At 32.9% G+C, this 17,461-nt stretch overlaps 1 protein-coding gene across 1 annotated transcript; it reads right to left on the minus strand.

Moving 5' to 3' along the window:
* Window positions 1–601: 601 nt before the first annotated feature.
* Window positions 602–1,678, minus strand: LOC143547236 (ethylene-responsive transcription factor CRF1-like). The gene has a single exon (XM_077038713.1). The coding sequence runs from the start codon at window positions 1,676–1,678 to the stop codon at window positions 602–604; it is 1,077 nt and encodes a 358-aa protein (XP_076894828.1).
* Window positions 1,679–17,461: the final 15,783 nt, after the last annotated feature.

Consider the following 17,461-nt stretch of genomic DNA (forward strand, 5'->3'; position numbering starts at 1 on the left):
TGAGTGAGGTTTTTGCTTTAGATCTGAAAAAACATGACTATGGTGGTCGCCGGAAATGTGATCGACCAAATGGGTGAAACAAAATGGTGGCGGTGGTGGTGGGTTGTGGGTGGTGGTTCGGAGAGAGAGAGAGATTTTGCATCACCGGAAGTTGCGCAGGTCTAGCCGGAGATGATAATAGTGGTGGGGCTGCCATTGTTTCATTTGAGGAAGAAGACCAAGTTAAAACAAAAATGAAGAAACATTAAGAATAGGAGGCCATAAAAAACAACCATGTAATCTATATATTTTTATTGTTTTATTTTTATAATAAAGGGTAAAATGGTAATAAAAAAGTTAATTTTAATAAAATGGATAATTATGTAGAACGGGAATATATGTAATTAATTTTTTAGCATGGGAAAATATGTAATTAATAATCTTATTAAGGGAAGATATATAAATGTCCCAAATAATAATAATAATAATAATAATAATAATAATTAACTTCCTAATTCCGTACAAAAATTCCACACCCGGTCTATTTTTTAAATCTCTTGTGAGGAAGTCTTTCTAAATCCATCTATACTGATTTTAACACTTAACAACCTTTCTTAAACTCTTAAAGCTTAACCAAAGGATCCGACCCGAATATATCCCCAAAGTCATTCGAATAATAATCGTCAGCAGACCACGAACCAAACCCGACATCAAATTTGGTATCCACTAACATATCAACCGGGTCGGAGTCTTGAAACGTCATACCTGACTCGAAAATATCGGGTACGACATCTGGGAAAGTAAACAGTTCGGAGGAGTCCGAGAAATGCGGGTTGAATGACTCGAAACCTGAAGCTTCTTCCTTTCCGACGTTGTCTTTTCGAGTCGACTCAGCGGAGGACGACTCGTAATGAAGAACGGACTTGGGTGAACCGGAGTTGCAACAGGAGGAAACCGACTCCGGTTTTTTGTCCGGTTCGGTGGGAGGAACAGTGAAGTTAGTTAGCGCGTGGGGTCCACGTAGCTTAATAGCCGCGTGGTCGTAAACCATTGCAGCTTCTTCCGCAGTATCGTAAGTGCCAAGCCACAGCCGTACACGTCGCATCGGATCTCTAATCTCAGCCGCCCATTTCCCCCACGGCCGTTGCCGTACGCCGCGAAACTTCTTACCGGAATTAGTGACGGCCCCATTAACTTTTTTAACGGCCGTCTTGTTCCTCCGACTGGCCGCCGGCTTACCCAGACTTCCGGTGTTGTCGATTTTAACCTCATTAACAAACTTCCTGACTCTCTGGCGGCCGGAGAACTCGTCGCCGGAGGAATCGGTGGCGTAAGAGTCAGTGAGGGAAATCCTTACGAGCCTGGTAGCATTTGGTGATTTAGTGAGCATTGTGGTGAGGGTTTTGTGTTCGGAGAACTTGACTGACATTTGTGGTGTGGTGAGTGAGATAATTAGATTCTTCGCATTGGGTGGGATAAAAAGATAAGAGAATATTGAAGAAGAAGAAGAAGAAGAATAAAGGGTTAGGAATACTCGTGTGAGGTGGAATAATAAAGGAATAAGTTGATGTGTACGGAGGAGGAGTTTGGGGTTTCCGGTGGTTTGAAAAGTTTTCCGGCCAAGGAGAGAGAGAGAGAGTGAAGTGAAGCGAAGAAGGAAAGGCTGCACCCAACTTGCTATTTTATAGGGTCCTATCATAACACTATTTTATTTATTTATTTATTTATTTATCTTTTTACTAATTTTTATTGTTATTATTATTTTTGAGACAGAAAGGAATAATAATAATAATAATAATAATAATAAAAATAAAAATAAAAGCTTTAGCAGTTTTTTTTAATAGAGTTTGGAAATAATCACTACCCGAGTACTCCGTTTACAGATGAGATTTAACTGATAATACCGATCTTAACGTTTCAGTTCTAACTCCGTTTAAAAACACTATAAAGGTAGAAACACAACATTATCAAAAGACCTTCTTATATTAGGTTTCGATAATGGTATTTTAACGATCTCAAGTCTTAACCAGCTATGATGTTATTAGACGAGAAAAACAATTGCTTTAAAGTGTTTAGTTAATGTTTTTATTTAGAATCATAACGCTGTAAAATATTTATATTCGGCTTCAATTTTCAATATAGTTTTTTAGTTAATTTTCTACAACTTTGGCAACAAACTTAAAATATATTATAAAATAACTATATATCGATGGAAATAGAAAGAGTTTGTGATGGGCATTGATAACCAGAGCTGGTGCCCTGCTTGCGGTGCGCGCATATAATGTATATATGTGTGAACCCTCGGGTGGGCAAAAGTAAAATTGCACTAATTTTGACGTTATTTTACTAATTTTGTGAAAATAACGTTAAAAGTGATGGAAGGTTAATCAGGCATCATGTGGTGGCGTTGATAGCCGAAAGACAAGGGTACATGCACCAATCAGCCGGCGTCCCGATAATTGAGTGCTATGTGCCTTATGTAATATGTCCAAGGCTTGATGCAAAACTACTATCGAGCCGGGGGTCTCACCGGAAGCAGCCTCTCTATCCCCATGGGGTAGAGGTAAGGCTGTCTACATCTTACCCTCCTCAGACCCTACCATAGCTTTGCTATTGGTGGGATATACTGAGTACGATGATGATGATGATGTATTGATAACCAGAGCTGTCGGGTGATTCCCAAATACGTTTCCTACTATTTTAATTTTTATTAGTTTTATTATTAAAAAAATAGAAATATTAACACCAAAAACTATGAATTATTACATTACTTTATTACCACATAATGGTTCGGGTAGACGACTATGTATATTCGGATAATCGTTTGTGTATCATCTGATACCATGCTCGTTTCATACTAATGAAAGCTTTTAAAACTAATTTCATACAAGGTTACACACTGGATGACTGGAATGCTTTTCCCACTACTCGTCCGAAATGCTTTGGGTTTCATTTTTGCCTGTCGGGTTTAAGACTTTAAGTTAGGTTGCCATCTCTAATTACAAAAGAGTTATAATTACAAATCATCACAAAAAGGGAATCTAACTGAACATATTTTATAAAAACATTTGTTCCCAAGTAGTTTTCCAAAGGTGCCAGTGTGCCACACTAAGACTAAAGTTTCCACACTCCACTATTTGTCGACTTCAGAGTTTAGACATGTCATTGGAAGTGTATACCACGCGTTATCAAACTGAAATGAGTTAAAACAATGTTTCACGCATGAAAATTAACCCAAAACATTTGAAACTTAAATGTTATAAAAGTAATTTTTTTAGGGTGGATAGCACCAAGGAATCAAAGATAAAACTCGTCACAAGCACAACAACACCTAATTAAAGCATATAGAAGTTACAAGCTTTGCATGAACGATCCGATCGGCCAGGGCCAACTCCGAAAAAGTAAAAAAAAAATTTGGCCGAAGGCAGAAAATCTTTTGGGCCTTAAGTAAAAAAAAAACTTTTGTATAAAAAGAGAATTAAATATATCTCAAGTGAGGGTAGAACCCACAACATCTTGATTTTGAGTAAGACCCTTTACCACTAGACCAAAAACGTGGTTATGTAATGTTATTTAGCATTAAATATAGATATTATTTTTAATAAAAATACATGTAATATTTTTCAAAACAAAATTTTCGGGCCTAACGGGGTGTCGGGCCTGTGGCCGTTGACCACCTGCCCACACCCATGGGCGGGCCCTGTGATCGACTACATGCACATCCAAGCTAAAAAAAATTGATGATTTGACGAACTCACAACTCGTATAAGTTACAATTACAATCAGATCTATTTATACCAAGAAGATTAGGGTAAATCACATCACAATTGTCATAATAAACTTGGGTCGTATAAATCAAGTCGCCCTTTAGTCATAATCAAGCTGCCCTTTTGTTATGTCGTACAACTGACTTCAACTTGTATACATTTTGCAACAAAAAATATCGAATTCAACAAATGTAAAAGCACACTTGACATAAGGCAAACTCACAAATTTAAAAACTACATAATTCAGAATTGAAATGTTGAGCAGCTTATAGACGAGGTACTCTACAAGTTAACCACATATGTGACAATCATAGTTTTGGTATCAAATTAGTAAGTCAATACCAAACTAGTGAGGACATGATCAATTGATATATTGTTCAATAAGCATCAAGACATCTTGTCATCGTTCTCTATACTCTGGCATGCATGCTGGTTGAAGCAAACCAATTAATATGTTACCAAGAGCAATATCTGTTTGGTGCTGGTAATTTCATTTGACGTATATCATGTTTTTTTGGTCTAACGTTTGGCCTCGTTCTCCTCACAGGCCTGCATTTTTGTATGTCCTTTTTAATGGTATCTGTCTTTTCTTTGTAACATAAAACAAAAATAAGGTTTACATTGTGTATAGTAAAAGTTTAAATATCTTTTATCATTCGAATGAGTAACTGGACCAACATTTATTGTATTTGCCATACGTATTCTACATATAAACATTCTCAGAAGTTTTTTATTATTCGGCACGACCGACACTCACGTATGATGAAGCGAGCTATAGAACTTCCGTTAGAATTAATCATTGGCGGATCCATAAACGTTTATTAGACATTTAGACATAGTTATAATAATGATGATTTAGGAGACAAAGTCTCTTAAACATCCAAAGTTCTTAAGTTTGAGTTCTAAACTATTAAAGATATATGCCTTTCTGAAAACAATGAAAATAAATAAAATCATGGAAGGATAACCATGTTTTAATATTGTTATGCTCACAGTTCACTTATGTATTTTTTTTCTTACAACAAAAGCCACTGGGATTTTAAAATTATTAAAATCTTGAGAAATCTTTTTATACATGTCAATTTTTTATAAACACGTACGGCAAGAGATTGGCATGTATATTGGTAGATTGAGATTAAATAATTTTAGACTAATCCAAATTTAGATAATTTGGTGTATGGCACTAAATAATTACCTAAATATATTTATTAACACAAATGGAAGTGTGAAAATATTGAATCATGAGTTTGAATGAAATGTTGAAGAATGTTGAAGTTTGTGGAATTGTCAATTTTGGACTAGTGATTATGTTTAATAGTCAATTTTGCTAATTATAGCTGTGACTGTTCTAAAGGGTTGGAAAATGTGGAATTTAACATATTAATGAAAACTGATACAAACTGATCAAAAGGTTCGAAACTTGAAGAACCGATCATTTGGACATTTGACCCGTCAATACGACATCTAGTTAATATTGGGTTTATAAGTAACATAACTGTGATGGGGCATGTATGAATACTTATTGCTTACCTTTGAGAAATTGTTTTGAACGGATGCAAAGGAAGAAAAGAAAAGGATTAAAGAATTTAGAATTTTGATTATGAGAGACGAGCAGGGGCGGATTTAATGTTAAGCCAGAGAGAGCTTAGGCACCCACTCAAATTCGCATTTTCTTCTATAAACTTCTAATATGGTAGGTTCAAGGACCCCAAATGCTCCATCAAACCAACCTTTCCGAGCCCCACTTTTCAAACACAAATTTTATTTTGCTTTCACAAAATAACAGTTAAGCTTAGATTGTTTAATTTTCTAGCCATTTCATCTATCATTAGTTATTAATATAGTGATATATTCTTGAGTTTAATTTAAGCATTATAAAAATTAGACCAAAATATGACAAAATTCAGAGTATGATTTCTTTTTTATAATTCTACACTATTTAACTTTGTATTTTTTTTATTTGTACATAAGAGCTTTGAGTTATGACAACTATGGAAATGCTTTTGTCAATTGTAATATGTATTTGGTTTATTGTGTTTTTGGTGAAATTTATTGCTTACATGTCTATACGTGGTTTATTTAATGTAATTTCTTTTGACCCAACCCATTTTGGTTTAACCCGTTTTAGTTTGACTAAACTCGTTCTAGGTTTTACATTTTTTGCATCCACTGGCAAATATTTCTAGATCCGCCACCGGAGACGATTACATTGACTTTAAAAGTGAGTCAAGCATCAAAATGCATTTGGATTAACCTTATGAAAATGCTTAAAAGTTTTTGGAAATGAATTTGTGGGAGTGAAGGTACATCTATATGGTATATGCAATTTAGTGAAAAATAAAATACATATTTTGGTTTGTAAAGTTAATAGGACTAGTGTTGGGCAAGATATTGAGATCATTCTAAATGTTGCTAAACGAGACTCATACGAGTTGTGAGAACCGAAAACTAGCAAAAGCGGGCTAGCTAAATGATGTTGGGATGAATTCTTGGCCCACCTTTTATGCCATGTCTCTGTAGAGACAAATTCCGACATAATCCCAAACAAGATACTAATCAGGTTAGGGTTGATATAATAACCTTCTTAATAAATGGGTCGGGTTCGGGTTAAAATGTTTACTTAAACAAGTCGTGTTCAGATTGATTTATTTAACCCGTTTATATAAACAAGTCAATCCATTTTTAGCCACCGACATGATTAACATGTTGATAATTACCCACCAACTCATCAACATGTTTAACACGTTTACATAAATTGGTCATCTTTGGACTATATGATTTCAAGTGCGCGCGGATTATGATTGATGTTAATATGCCAGCCCACAAGCCCATAACTTGCCAACTTTCCAAGTCAAGATGATTCACACCTCTAATCTCACTAATGTTTGTGTGTATGCATAATAAAAAACAAATGAAGTTGTTAAAATGGGCACACCGCACACGAATTTAACTTGTTTATGGTCCACCTTACTGAATTTTGTTGATTATACATCATATTGGTGCATTAGGATATTGTAATCCTGTATTATACTAAATGTGAAAACAAGAGAACCTTTCTTTCTTTTTCCTTTTTTTTTCTTTTTCTTTTTCTTTTTTTTTTTTTTATATTTTGTAAGGTTAAACTACCACTATTTAGGCTATCCGCTATGGTGGGGGGCATCGAAGCCCCTCCATCGTGCAACGTCATTGCCACGGGGCTTCGAAGGTCGCCCCGCTATGGTTTAAAGCCCTTTGGACGCCCCAATATATATATATATATATATATATATATATATATATATATATATATAAAGGATATAATACACTAATAGTTTATCATACATTACGTACGCTACTATATTGAACGTAGATCTTAACAATTTACAATTTGATATCGTAACTCACCATAAGGGTAGGATTGTCTTTTTACATCCTTTAAAAATTCAACAAATTCAACGCCAACGCCGCTATTAAATTTGGAAACGGTTTCGATTATACTCTGTTTCCATAAACCGTTTTTGTGTGAGTAATTGAGATTACGATTTTGGCGATTTCGGTGATTTGCTGATTTTTGTTTGCTTTTTCCATCGAACGCGATGTACTCCGATCATCAAAGTAAGTTTATTTAGATTTTGATTAGAGATGATTAGCTGAATTGATAGTTGATTTTTTGTTGAGTTGGTAGTCGATTAGTTGTAACCGGTAAAGTATTTTATGGTAATCAGTTTTGTTCGATAGTATGAATTAGAATGAACGACTTACTTAAGAATTTTGAACGTTGAATTAAAATTAGGTTTGTATAGAGTGTACTGGGAATTTTGTTCAAAATGTATTAAGTGCACGTATTAGAAAAACGTATAAGAATTGAAAGAGTTAATTAAGAACGTATTAAAAACGTATTAAAGTTGTTGAAATAATTATAAGATCGTACTATAAGAACGTATAAACAGAACGCGTTAATAGAACGTATTGAACGTGTAACGACTGGAAGTTCTAAATTTTAATAGGTATGTTTAGAACGTATTAACTTTAAATAGGTGTTAACTTCTTTTTGTTTTTGTGTATTTATCTATTTTATTAGGGTCTTTATCAGAGGATGTCGTACCACAAGTGAATGCCTCTATTAAGCCTATTAAAGGAATGTCATTTGAGTCTATTGATCTTGCATATGATTTTTATTGTGAATACGCAAAGAAAGCTGGTTTTTGTGTTCGTAAGGGAGGTTCATACATGAATGATTGTATATTAAAGTCTAAGTATTTCACATGTTCAAAAGAAGGTCATGAACTTCCAAAGAGTTATGATTCAATGGATGATAAATATAGTTCAAAAAGACCATATTATAAAAGGAAGAAGAGACCAACAATTCGGTGTGGTTGTAAAGCTCAAACTTTTTTGAAATCTGTGGATGGTATTAAGTTTGAAATAAATGAGTTTGTGAAAGAACATAATCATGCAATGGTAGAAGAAGAAGATATGCATTTTGTTCGATCTAATAGGAAGTTAATTCATGTGCAAGAAGATATATTATATGAGTTGTCAACATTAAATTTGGGCCCAGTTAAGGCATTTAATATTCTCAGCACAAAGTATGGAGGTTTTGAAGAAGTTGGGGCTTCAAAAGATGATTGTAAGAATTTTAAACAAAGGTTAAATTGTTTTATTGGCGAGTTTGACGCTGAAATGGTTGTCCAAAGATTAAGTGGAAAGAAAAGATGCAACGACGATTTTTCTTTTGAATACACTGTTAATGATAATGGTGAGTTGACTCGTTTGTTTTGGGCTGATGAGATTTCAAAAAAAAATTATTTGGCATTTGGAGATATTATCGCATTTGATGCTACTTTCAAGACCAATAAGTGCGTGATTTTAATTTTGTTTTTACTCTTCAAAATTTTATAGTTATTTTATATATTATTTGACTTTTTATGCTATTTTATATAGGTACAAGATGGTTTTTGTGTCTTTTACTGCTATTGATAACCATTGCCGGAATATAACAGTTGGTGCTGGGTTGTTATCATCAGAATCTATTAGAATCTATTGAACCATATACATGGCTTTTGAAAGTTTATCTTGATTCATTTGGTGTCGCTCCAAAGGTTGTTGTTACCGATCAAGATCTGGCTATGAAGCAAGCAATTGCATCAGTCTTTTCAAACACACGACATAGGTTGTGTATGTGGTATATTATGAAGAAACTTGCTGACAAGGTAATGATAGAACGCGTTAAAGGCGAAAGAACGTATTAACGATGATAGACCGTATTAGTATATGTTTTTTTGTTAACACTAATTTTTTTTTGTTTTACTGTAGGTTGGTGTTGCCCTTTGCAACAATGAAGACTTTAAACGGAAAATTTGTGACATTGTGTGGACTGATTCAATTTCTCAACTCGAATTTGAGACAAAATGGCAGGTTATAATGAAGGAATATGATTTTGAGTCTAATAAATGGTTGATTGACATTTTTTTATATGAGATACGATTGGATACCAGCTTTATTATAGGGATGAACCGTTATCTGGTCTCATGAGTACTACATCAAGATCAGAGAGTGAAAATCATTTTTTTTGTCAAGTTTCTAACTCACAATTATCACTTGTTGAGTTTTTTAGTCATTTTGATCATTGTATGGAGATTCAAAGGCATAACAGTAGGAAAAATGATCATGATACAAGGTATACGCATCCTAAATTGGTAAGCGAAAGTCCTATTGAGCAAGAAGCAGAACTGATGTATACAAGGGCAATTTATAATGATTTTCAAGATGAAATGTATCACATTCGAAGCGGTGTTGCGTCTCTTAAGTCAACTGAAGAAGGAGATTATTTGAAGTTTTCCATCTTCAACTTTAATGCATATGTACCAGGATATTTGGAGGTAAGATTTAATTAATTTATACAGAATTTATTATTTTTATTGTTTTAAAGTTTGTTTGATAAAAGACCGTATTAGCAAAGCGTAGTAACATAAGGGTATAATTGTCTTTAAACATTTTCATAAGAAATTATAAAAAAACGTTTTAGCTAAACGTATTAGAGGCAAAATCAAAAATCCGGGGTGTTGATGAATCAAAAACGTCTTAGCAAAACGTATTATACATGTCTAAGTTTTGTTTTTGATTTTTTTAATGATAAGGTGTTTATTAAGAAGGATGGTGAAGTAGGGTTTGCTTAGAACGTATGAACAGAATGTGTTAATAGAACGTATTAAACGTGTAACGACTGGAAGTGCTAAATTTTAATAGGTATACTTAGAACTTATTAACTTTAAACAGGTGTTATCTTTTTTTTTATCTATTTTATTCGGGCCTTTACCAGAGGCAAAATAAAAAACGTATTAGCAAAACGTATTATATATGTCTAAGTTTTGTTTTTGATTTTTTCAATGATAAGGTGTTGAATAAGAAGGATGGTGAAGATGGAGTAGATTCGATTGTATCATGCAGTTGTAAAAGATTTGAACAATACGGGTTATTGTGTCGTCACATTCTTTATGTTTTAAATTTGTTTCAAGTAAAAAGATTTCCTAAAAAGTACATTTTGGATAGTTGGAAGAGAGATGCGGGTGTAAATATTAGGACGGCTCCAATTTCTAATTTGGGTAATGAGAAGAATTTGAAAGTTAAAGAGATTTCAAGGGAAATAATATTGGCGGGTGAGTATTTTATAAACAGCTATGTCACAGACATTGATGATATTACAAAAGTTAGGGATCAGATGAATATTATGATCCAAAAAGCAGATGAAACACGATACCAAAGGACTTTTTTGTCAAAAAGGGACAGATTTGATTTTAGGATATGATCAACCGTCAGAGGTGACCGTCCGTATGCCGAGTGGAATAAGAAAAAAGGGTCGTGGGTCACATAAAAGGATTAAATCTCAGAAAGAGATAGCCATAGGTCGATCTGGGAAGAAACATAGAGAATGCAAGGTGTGTAATTTGCCTGGTCATAACAGCAGAACATGTCCAGGACTTAAAAAAAAATAGTTTGTATCTGCTTTCACCTTAATTTATGAGGGTTGGACTGATTAGCATTTTTATCCTACCAAGTTTTGAACTGATTAGCATTTTTTAATCATATTTATGTTAGTTTGTTTAAAACGTTTTAAGCTTATATAGAACATATTACCATAATATTTATATTATGGTTGTAGAGATAACAACGTTTTTCAAAATACCTTATATTAGATCCATAAACACCTTACAAGATCCCCCACCTTACAAAACAAACACCTTACCAAACAAATAGTTAACAAAAACAACACCACAAAATACATTATCAAACAAACCATCCCCTACTTGTTGTCGAGGATATCTTTTGCTCCCTCAAGCTTTGATTTCTTGTTGACCGAAACCATGTGAGCTGCTTTTTCTAGGACGACTTGAAGTCATCCATAGCATGAGGCTTGATGCTCAAAGTAGGTCATGGCTTCGTTCTTGAAGGAGCTATCGGGTTGGTTTTTTAGTTCTTGATGAAGGTTGTTGGTCTTTGTTTCTTTTTCCGACAAGCGCTCCTTGGTTTGCTCAATAACACCTAGACGATGTTCATCTTTATCTAACTCCAGGTTTATCCTCGCCCTTAGAATGCTTTTGACAGTAGAATTAGCTGAATCCATTTTTTAATATATGTTTTTGTTGTGTGTATCTTTTTTTGGGTATCTAGTCCTGTTTTTATATTTGATTTTCTAGTTGAGCTATAATTTTGGTTGTTGAATGAAGTTATTGTAGTTCTTTAGCTTTTAATATATGAATTAAGCATCATTACCTCTACATATGTCTCTTAATCTAGGCATCATATTCTTTCCATTTTTTAATTCTTGGTAGATGATCGCATTAATGGAACGTATTAAAGGAACGTTTAATCAAAATTCATTTTCTAATAAATTTTAAATCATATCATTTTATACTTTCTCTTTTTGAAGTTTAATAAAAATTCATTTTCTATTTAAGTTTAAATTACTGATTATTAGTTGTTTATTGACGTTTAATTTTATATTGAAGTTTAATTGAGCGTTTAATCAAATTAAATTTCTACTGTATGTTTGTGTTGTCTGCCCTTGTTTAAAGTTTTAATTTTTTAACATTTAGTTATAAACTTGGTTGTTGAAAGTAAGTTATTGTAATGTGAACTTGTAATACATGACGTAAGTATAATTACATATGGGTGTCATTTCACTATAATTACATTTGTATTTTTTAATACGTTTGTAAGTTGAACGTATTAATAAAACGTTTAATTAATTTATATTTGTCTGAAATTTAAAAGATTTAAAACCTTTTTACTTTCCCTATAGCTAATTTACATTTAATATAACGTTTTATTAAAGGATCTTCACATTTTCCAATTTTTATTTTATTACTGTTTTGAAAGAACTATACGTTTTGGATGCTTTTGAAATGTTAATCAATTTTCACCACACATTTTTTCTAACACAACAATAAGAACAGGCGCCAGACATTTGCACCACACAATTTCACCAAATCACAAACCTTATCAACGAAAATGGAGTGCGAAGCTTCGTCGTCTTCATCATTATCTTCTTCTTCATCTGTTAAAGACTTGTTGCTAAAAAGGATAAAAGACCAGATCCGTGAAGATTCGAAAAACCGTGACGCTTTGAAGGATCAATTTATCAAAGACGCCGGTGTTAACATGGAATCGAGGGATGAAATAACAAAATTGCTGGTAAACATGCCTGCTAGTACTATTAATTATCTTTGCGCTTTGTTTTTGGTTGACGAAGGTAAAAAAGAAGTCGATGAGTTGAAAGGAGTTGTGCAAGGCAATAAAGCTTCTAAACTGCTCTATTCAATTGAAGCTTGACTTTCTCAAAGCTGTCATGTAACGAATCGAGTTGTACTTTATGGTAGCAGGTTCTATGTTATGTTTTCCAAGTGTTTCTTTTTGAGGTATTGTCTATTGTGTTTATGTACTTTTATCTACAACGTATTGCTTTGAATTTTCATTTATAAGTTATTGTATTTAAGCTTTTTGATCAGGTTTTATGATCTAATTTTGTGTTTGTGTTGAGCATGTTCAGATTTGAACCTTTTTCTGATGTATGTATAAAAAATATAAAAAGATAGAACGTATTAGAGGAACGTATAAATGTTCCTCTGACAATACAGACTATAAAATTTAGAAGATTTTCAAATCAAATCCAACAAACAAAATTATAAAACTTAAAAACGTATTAGTCGAACGTATTACATAAACTACTTAAACACAATCAAGATTTAAAAAAGCAAAAAACTTCTATTCTTCCTATCTCTTCTCAATTAAATTGTATATATTCTTCAATTTCAACTTGTCACGGTCACCTTCTCTATCCCGTTCATTATACTTTTTTGCTGACTTGATTAACTCGTCTCTGACAGTATTGATTTCCGAGAGTAATATTTTAGACAAGTATTTGACCATTAAATCATTTAGTTGCTTTTTTTGTCTTGGTGACTCTTTATAAAAACCAGATGACCACGGACGCATCCCTTTGTATGTTTCCATGTGTCTTATAGCAAACATCCCGCAATTCTTCACATTGTTTTTTTGTCCTCCAATCCATTTCCAATCTTTTTATAACAGCAATTTCCAACCTTTGTCCAATAGGGTACTTGTTTTTATTTAAGTACATGCAAAAAATAGCCCTCTAAGGGGAATTAAATAATATTAGTTGCACTCTAAGGAGGGATTAAAGAATATTAAATCAGCAACATTTTTAATTGAAAAAAAAATATATACCAGTTTATCCGGTATCCCTTTGTATCTTTCATGAAAAGAATATTTAACAGCTGTTGTTTTCTCCTCAACCGTGTCAAACTTAATGGTTTCTGGTATTTCCCCGTTCATCATGTTGTCTATCAGCTCGATTGTTCTTGTTTTCAAATTGAAAACTACCAAATAGAAATGGTATTCGAATAATACTGGCGCAATAAACAAGGTAACAGCTTGAAGAGACTTGTAATTATTGTTCCGCATTAACTTCTCAAGGTTATCAGTGAAAATTTCCAGCATTTGAAAGTCGTTGGCAGTACCTTCTTCATCATATTAGTGAATCAGCTACACAAACAAAAAAAAATTATTAAGGTCGAATTTTTTTAAAAATAAATATAGAATTCAATAGGTAATACTTACTATAAGCGTAGATGATGCAAAAAACTGTAAAGGTTATGCTTTTTCATCCCTCTTCCTTTCTTCATAGTTTAAAAGTTCAGTAAAAATGTCCATTGCACCAGCTGAAATGTACACATCAGGGTAAAAGCATTCGAAGACAAACTTGAAACATTCTGTGAATTTTGACTTGTAAATGATTCCCATCTTGTTTTACTCTAAGAGTTCAGAAAAAATGTAATGTGCAAGAATCCTCTCATCAGTTGTTACTTTTTCAGCCATTGCGATGTGCCTATGTAGGTAAGGTGATTTCAATGCAGGAGGTAGTTTTTTCTCTCTTGCTTCTCTTTGTACTACTTCCAAATTAATGTCACATGGTGGTGTAGGAGATGTAGCTTTAAGCGGCATAATCTTCGAATTTGATGTTGGTGTTGCAAATGTTGGTGATTGATTTGAAAATGGACAATTCATTATCACTGAATCCAAAACTTGATTGTCATAATCATAATTTTCTTCAATTTTAACATTAACAAATCCTGCAATAAATTTAGTTATATTTTTACATGAGGGTATAAACTCTTTTCAAAACGTATAAATCTTTCAATACCTTCATTATCTGTATTTTCAATATTCTTCTCAACAACTTTATTTAATTCTTCCATTTCTGTAACTGCATATTTTTTTTAATAAGAAAAATAATTTTACAGTGTATTATGAAATACCATTTTTAATTTGACTAACCTTGAACGAAATCGTTTTGATGTGTTTGAACATCATCTTTAACACTTGAATTAGTACATTTGGCAACATCATTGTCTCCAACTTCTTTATTTAACTCTTCAATCTCTGTAACTGCAAAAATCATTTTGTTGGTCAACATAATTTGTGTGTTTTTAATTTGTTTTTATTTATATAAAAATAATATTTTAGTCAACAACCTGGAATGATCTCATCATCATCTGTTTCACCATCATCTCTGTCACCTTCTTTTGAACATATAAGCAAAACGTATAAGAATATATTAGCATTACCATTACAAACTAAATAATCAGAATGTTAAGTAAGAATTTTTTTATGTTTATACCTTGCTCTTTGTTATCCACCTTTGGATCAACAACACAATCTCTTTGTTCATCACCTTCGATTGAGATCCCTGGATTTTGAAATGCACCTTAGGCAGACCGTATAAGCAGAATGTACAAGCATAATAATATATAAGCATTACCATTACGAACTAAATAATCATAATGTATATCTTGGTCTTTGTTATCCACCTTTGGATCTGAAACACAATCTCCTTGTTCGACACCTTCGATTGAGGCCCTTGGATTTTCAAGTACATATTCGGATAATCATTGTTATTATGAACTATTAAGAATATGTAAGTGGAAAGAATTTAGTCACCTTGAGCATTGTCAACTGCTTCGGTTGAGAACTCTTTGTTACCCACATTTGTTTCAACTACTAGATTGTCAACAACATCCTTTTCTGGAAAACGTATAAGGAAAACGTATAAGCATAGGCATTTACAAAATTCTATTAACAGAACGTATAAGAAAAACGTATAAGCATATTATACCTCGTTCTAGGTTAAACACATTTGTTTCAACTCCTTGTTTGTCAACTGTATCCTCCTTTTCTGTAAAGCGTATTAGAAAAACGTATAAGAATGCGTAACAACAAAAAACGTATTTATAAAACGTATTAACAAAAACGTATTAATAAAACGTATAAGTATATTATACCTCGTACTATGTTACCCAGATTTGTTTCAACTCCTTGATTGTTAACTGTATCCCCCTTTTCTGTAAAACGTATTAGGAAAACCATATAAGCATGTGCATTCACGAACACGTATTAACAAAAATGTATTAACAAAACGTATAAGTATTTCGTACCTCATACTATGTTACCCATATCTGTTTCAACTCCTTGATTGTCTACAGCAGCCTCTTTTGGAAAACGTATTAGGAAAACGTGTAAGCATATGTAGCTACAAAAGCGTATTAACAAAACATATTAGGATATTATACCTTGCACTATGTTACACACATTTTTTCCAACTCCTTGATTGTCAACAACATCATTTTCTGAAAAACGTATTACGAAAACGCATAAGGATTTGTATTAGTAGGAAAACGTATAAAGAAAATGTATTAGCATATTATACCTTTCTCAGCATATGTATCAATATCTTCTTCGTTCAGTGACAGATCAACTACTGCAACTATATAACAAAGCTGTCAGTTTATTGGATTTAATTCGTATTAGGTAAACGTATTATAATACCTAATTCGTTTAAACCTCCTTCTGCTTGACTTTGACTTTGACTTTCATATGATTTTTTATTGAACTTGGTTCCCAAGCGCAACACTTATCAAATAGCCATACATTTGATCCATGTTTTGTCTTCCCTTTAATCACCAACTCGTTTATTTCAGAGACAATTTTATCAAACTCTTCTAACTTTTTGTCCATTTCTTCATTCCATTTCTACAATAAATATTAGTGTAACGAATTATAATTTTTTTGTTAATATATAAAATGTTTTTATTGTTTAGAAGTTTTACCTTCTCCTCATCGGTAAACGGCTTTCTAGGCAAATATGCTGACAAACCAGACAACTGTAGAGGGGTAGTACAATAGTCTATTATTTATTGTGTTGATGTCCCTACAGGCATATGGAAATCCAATGGTGAATTGTTATCAAAACAATTATAATCTTCAAAACTATTATCATTTTGTTCATCACTTGTCAACTCTAATATATCACTTTTCTTCTGTTTCTCCAAATCATCAGCTGCTTGTTTCTTATGTTTCTCCAAATCATCAGCTGCTTGTTTCTTCTTTTTCTCCAAATCATCAACTTCTTCTTTCTTCTTTTTCTCCAACTCATCAGCTGCTTGTTTCTTCTTTTTCTTCAACTCATCAACTGCTTGTTTCTTTTGTTTCTCAAATTCATCAGCTGCATGTTTCTTCTTTTTATCCGACACATCAGCTGCATGTTTCTTCTTTTTCTCCAACTCATCAGCTGCTTATTTCTTCTTTTTCTCCAACTCATCAACTACTTGTGTCTTTTGTTTCTCAACCTCATCAGTTGCTTGTTTCTTCTATTTCTCTACTGCATTAGATGCTTGTTTCATCTGAGTTTTCAATCTTTTGTGCTTTCCCTTTTCTTCTCCCACTCTTTCATTTTCAGGTTCTTCAGCATTTTCCCCTGTTTTTCAGCAGTAACATACAGTTATTTAAGAATAAATATTTTGTAAAGCATATTATAGTATTTACTTGATTCATCTTCGTCATCCTTGTTATTAGTTAACGGACCATTATTGTACAAGTGGCTATCCATGGTAAAAAGAGTTTTCGTTGTTATGTAGCTAATTGCTGGTGTTTTTATTGGGTCCCCAAACGCCCCATGACATCTCAGATACTCGTGTGTGTATAGTACTGCAAGAAAGGTTACATGACCATTGAATTTTTCTTGTTTTTCATTTTCTTTTATACCTCTCCACTCCATTTTTGATTTCTTCAAATTATGAATCATGTACGCGCACCAATTCTTTTTTGATATGTTTGAAAAGTCATCAATTGAGGACGTAAACATTAGATTGACTGTTGTT

This window comes from Bidens hawaiensis, unplaced genomic scaffold (assembly GCF_021521415.1).
Source record: "Bidens hawaiensis isolate Kalapana, Puna unplaced genomic scaffold, B.hawaiensis_p1.1 tig00000905_1, whole genome shotgun sequence".
In the NCBI taxonomy this organism is placed as follows: Eukaryota; Viridiplantae; Streptophyta; class Magnoliopsida; order Asterales; family Asteraceae; genus Bidens; species Bidens hawaiensis.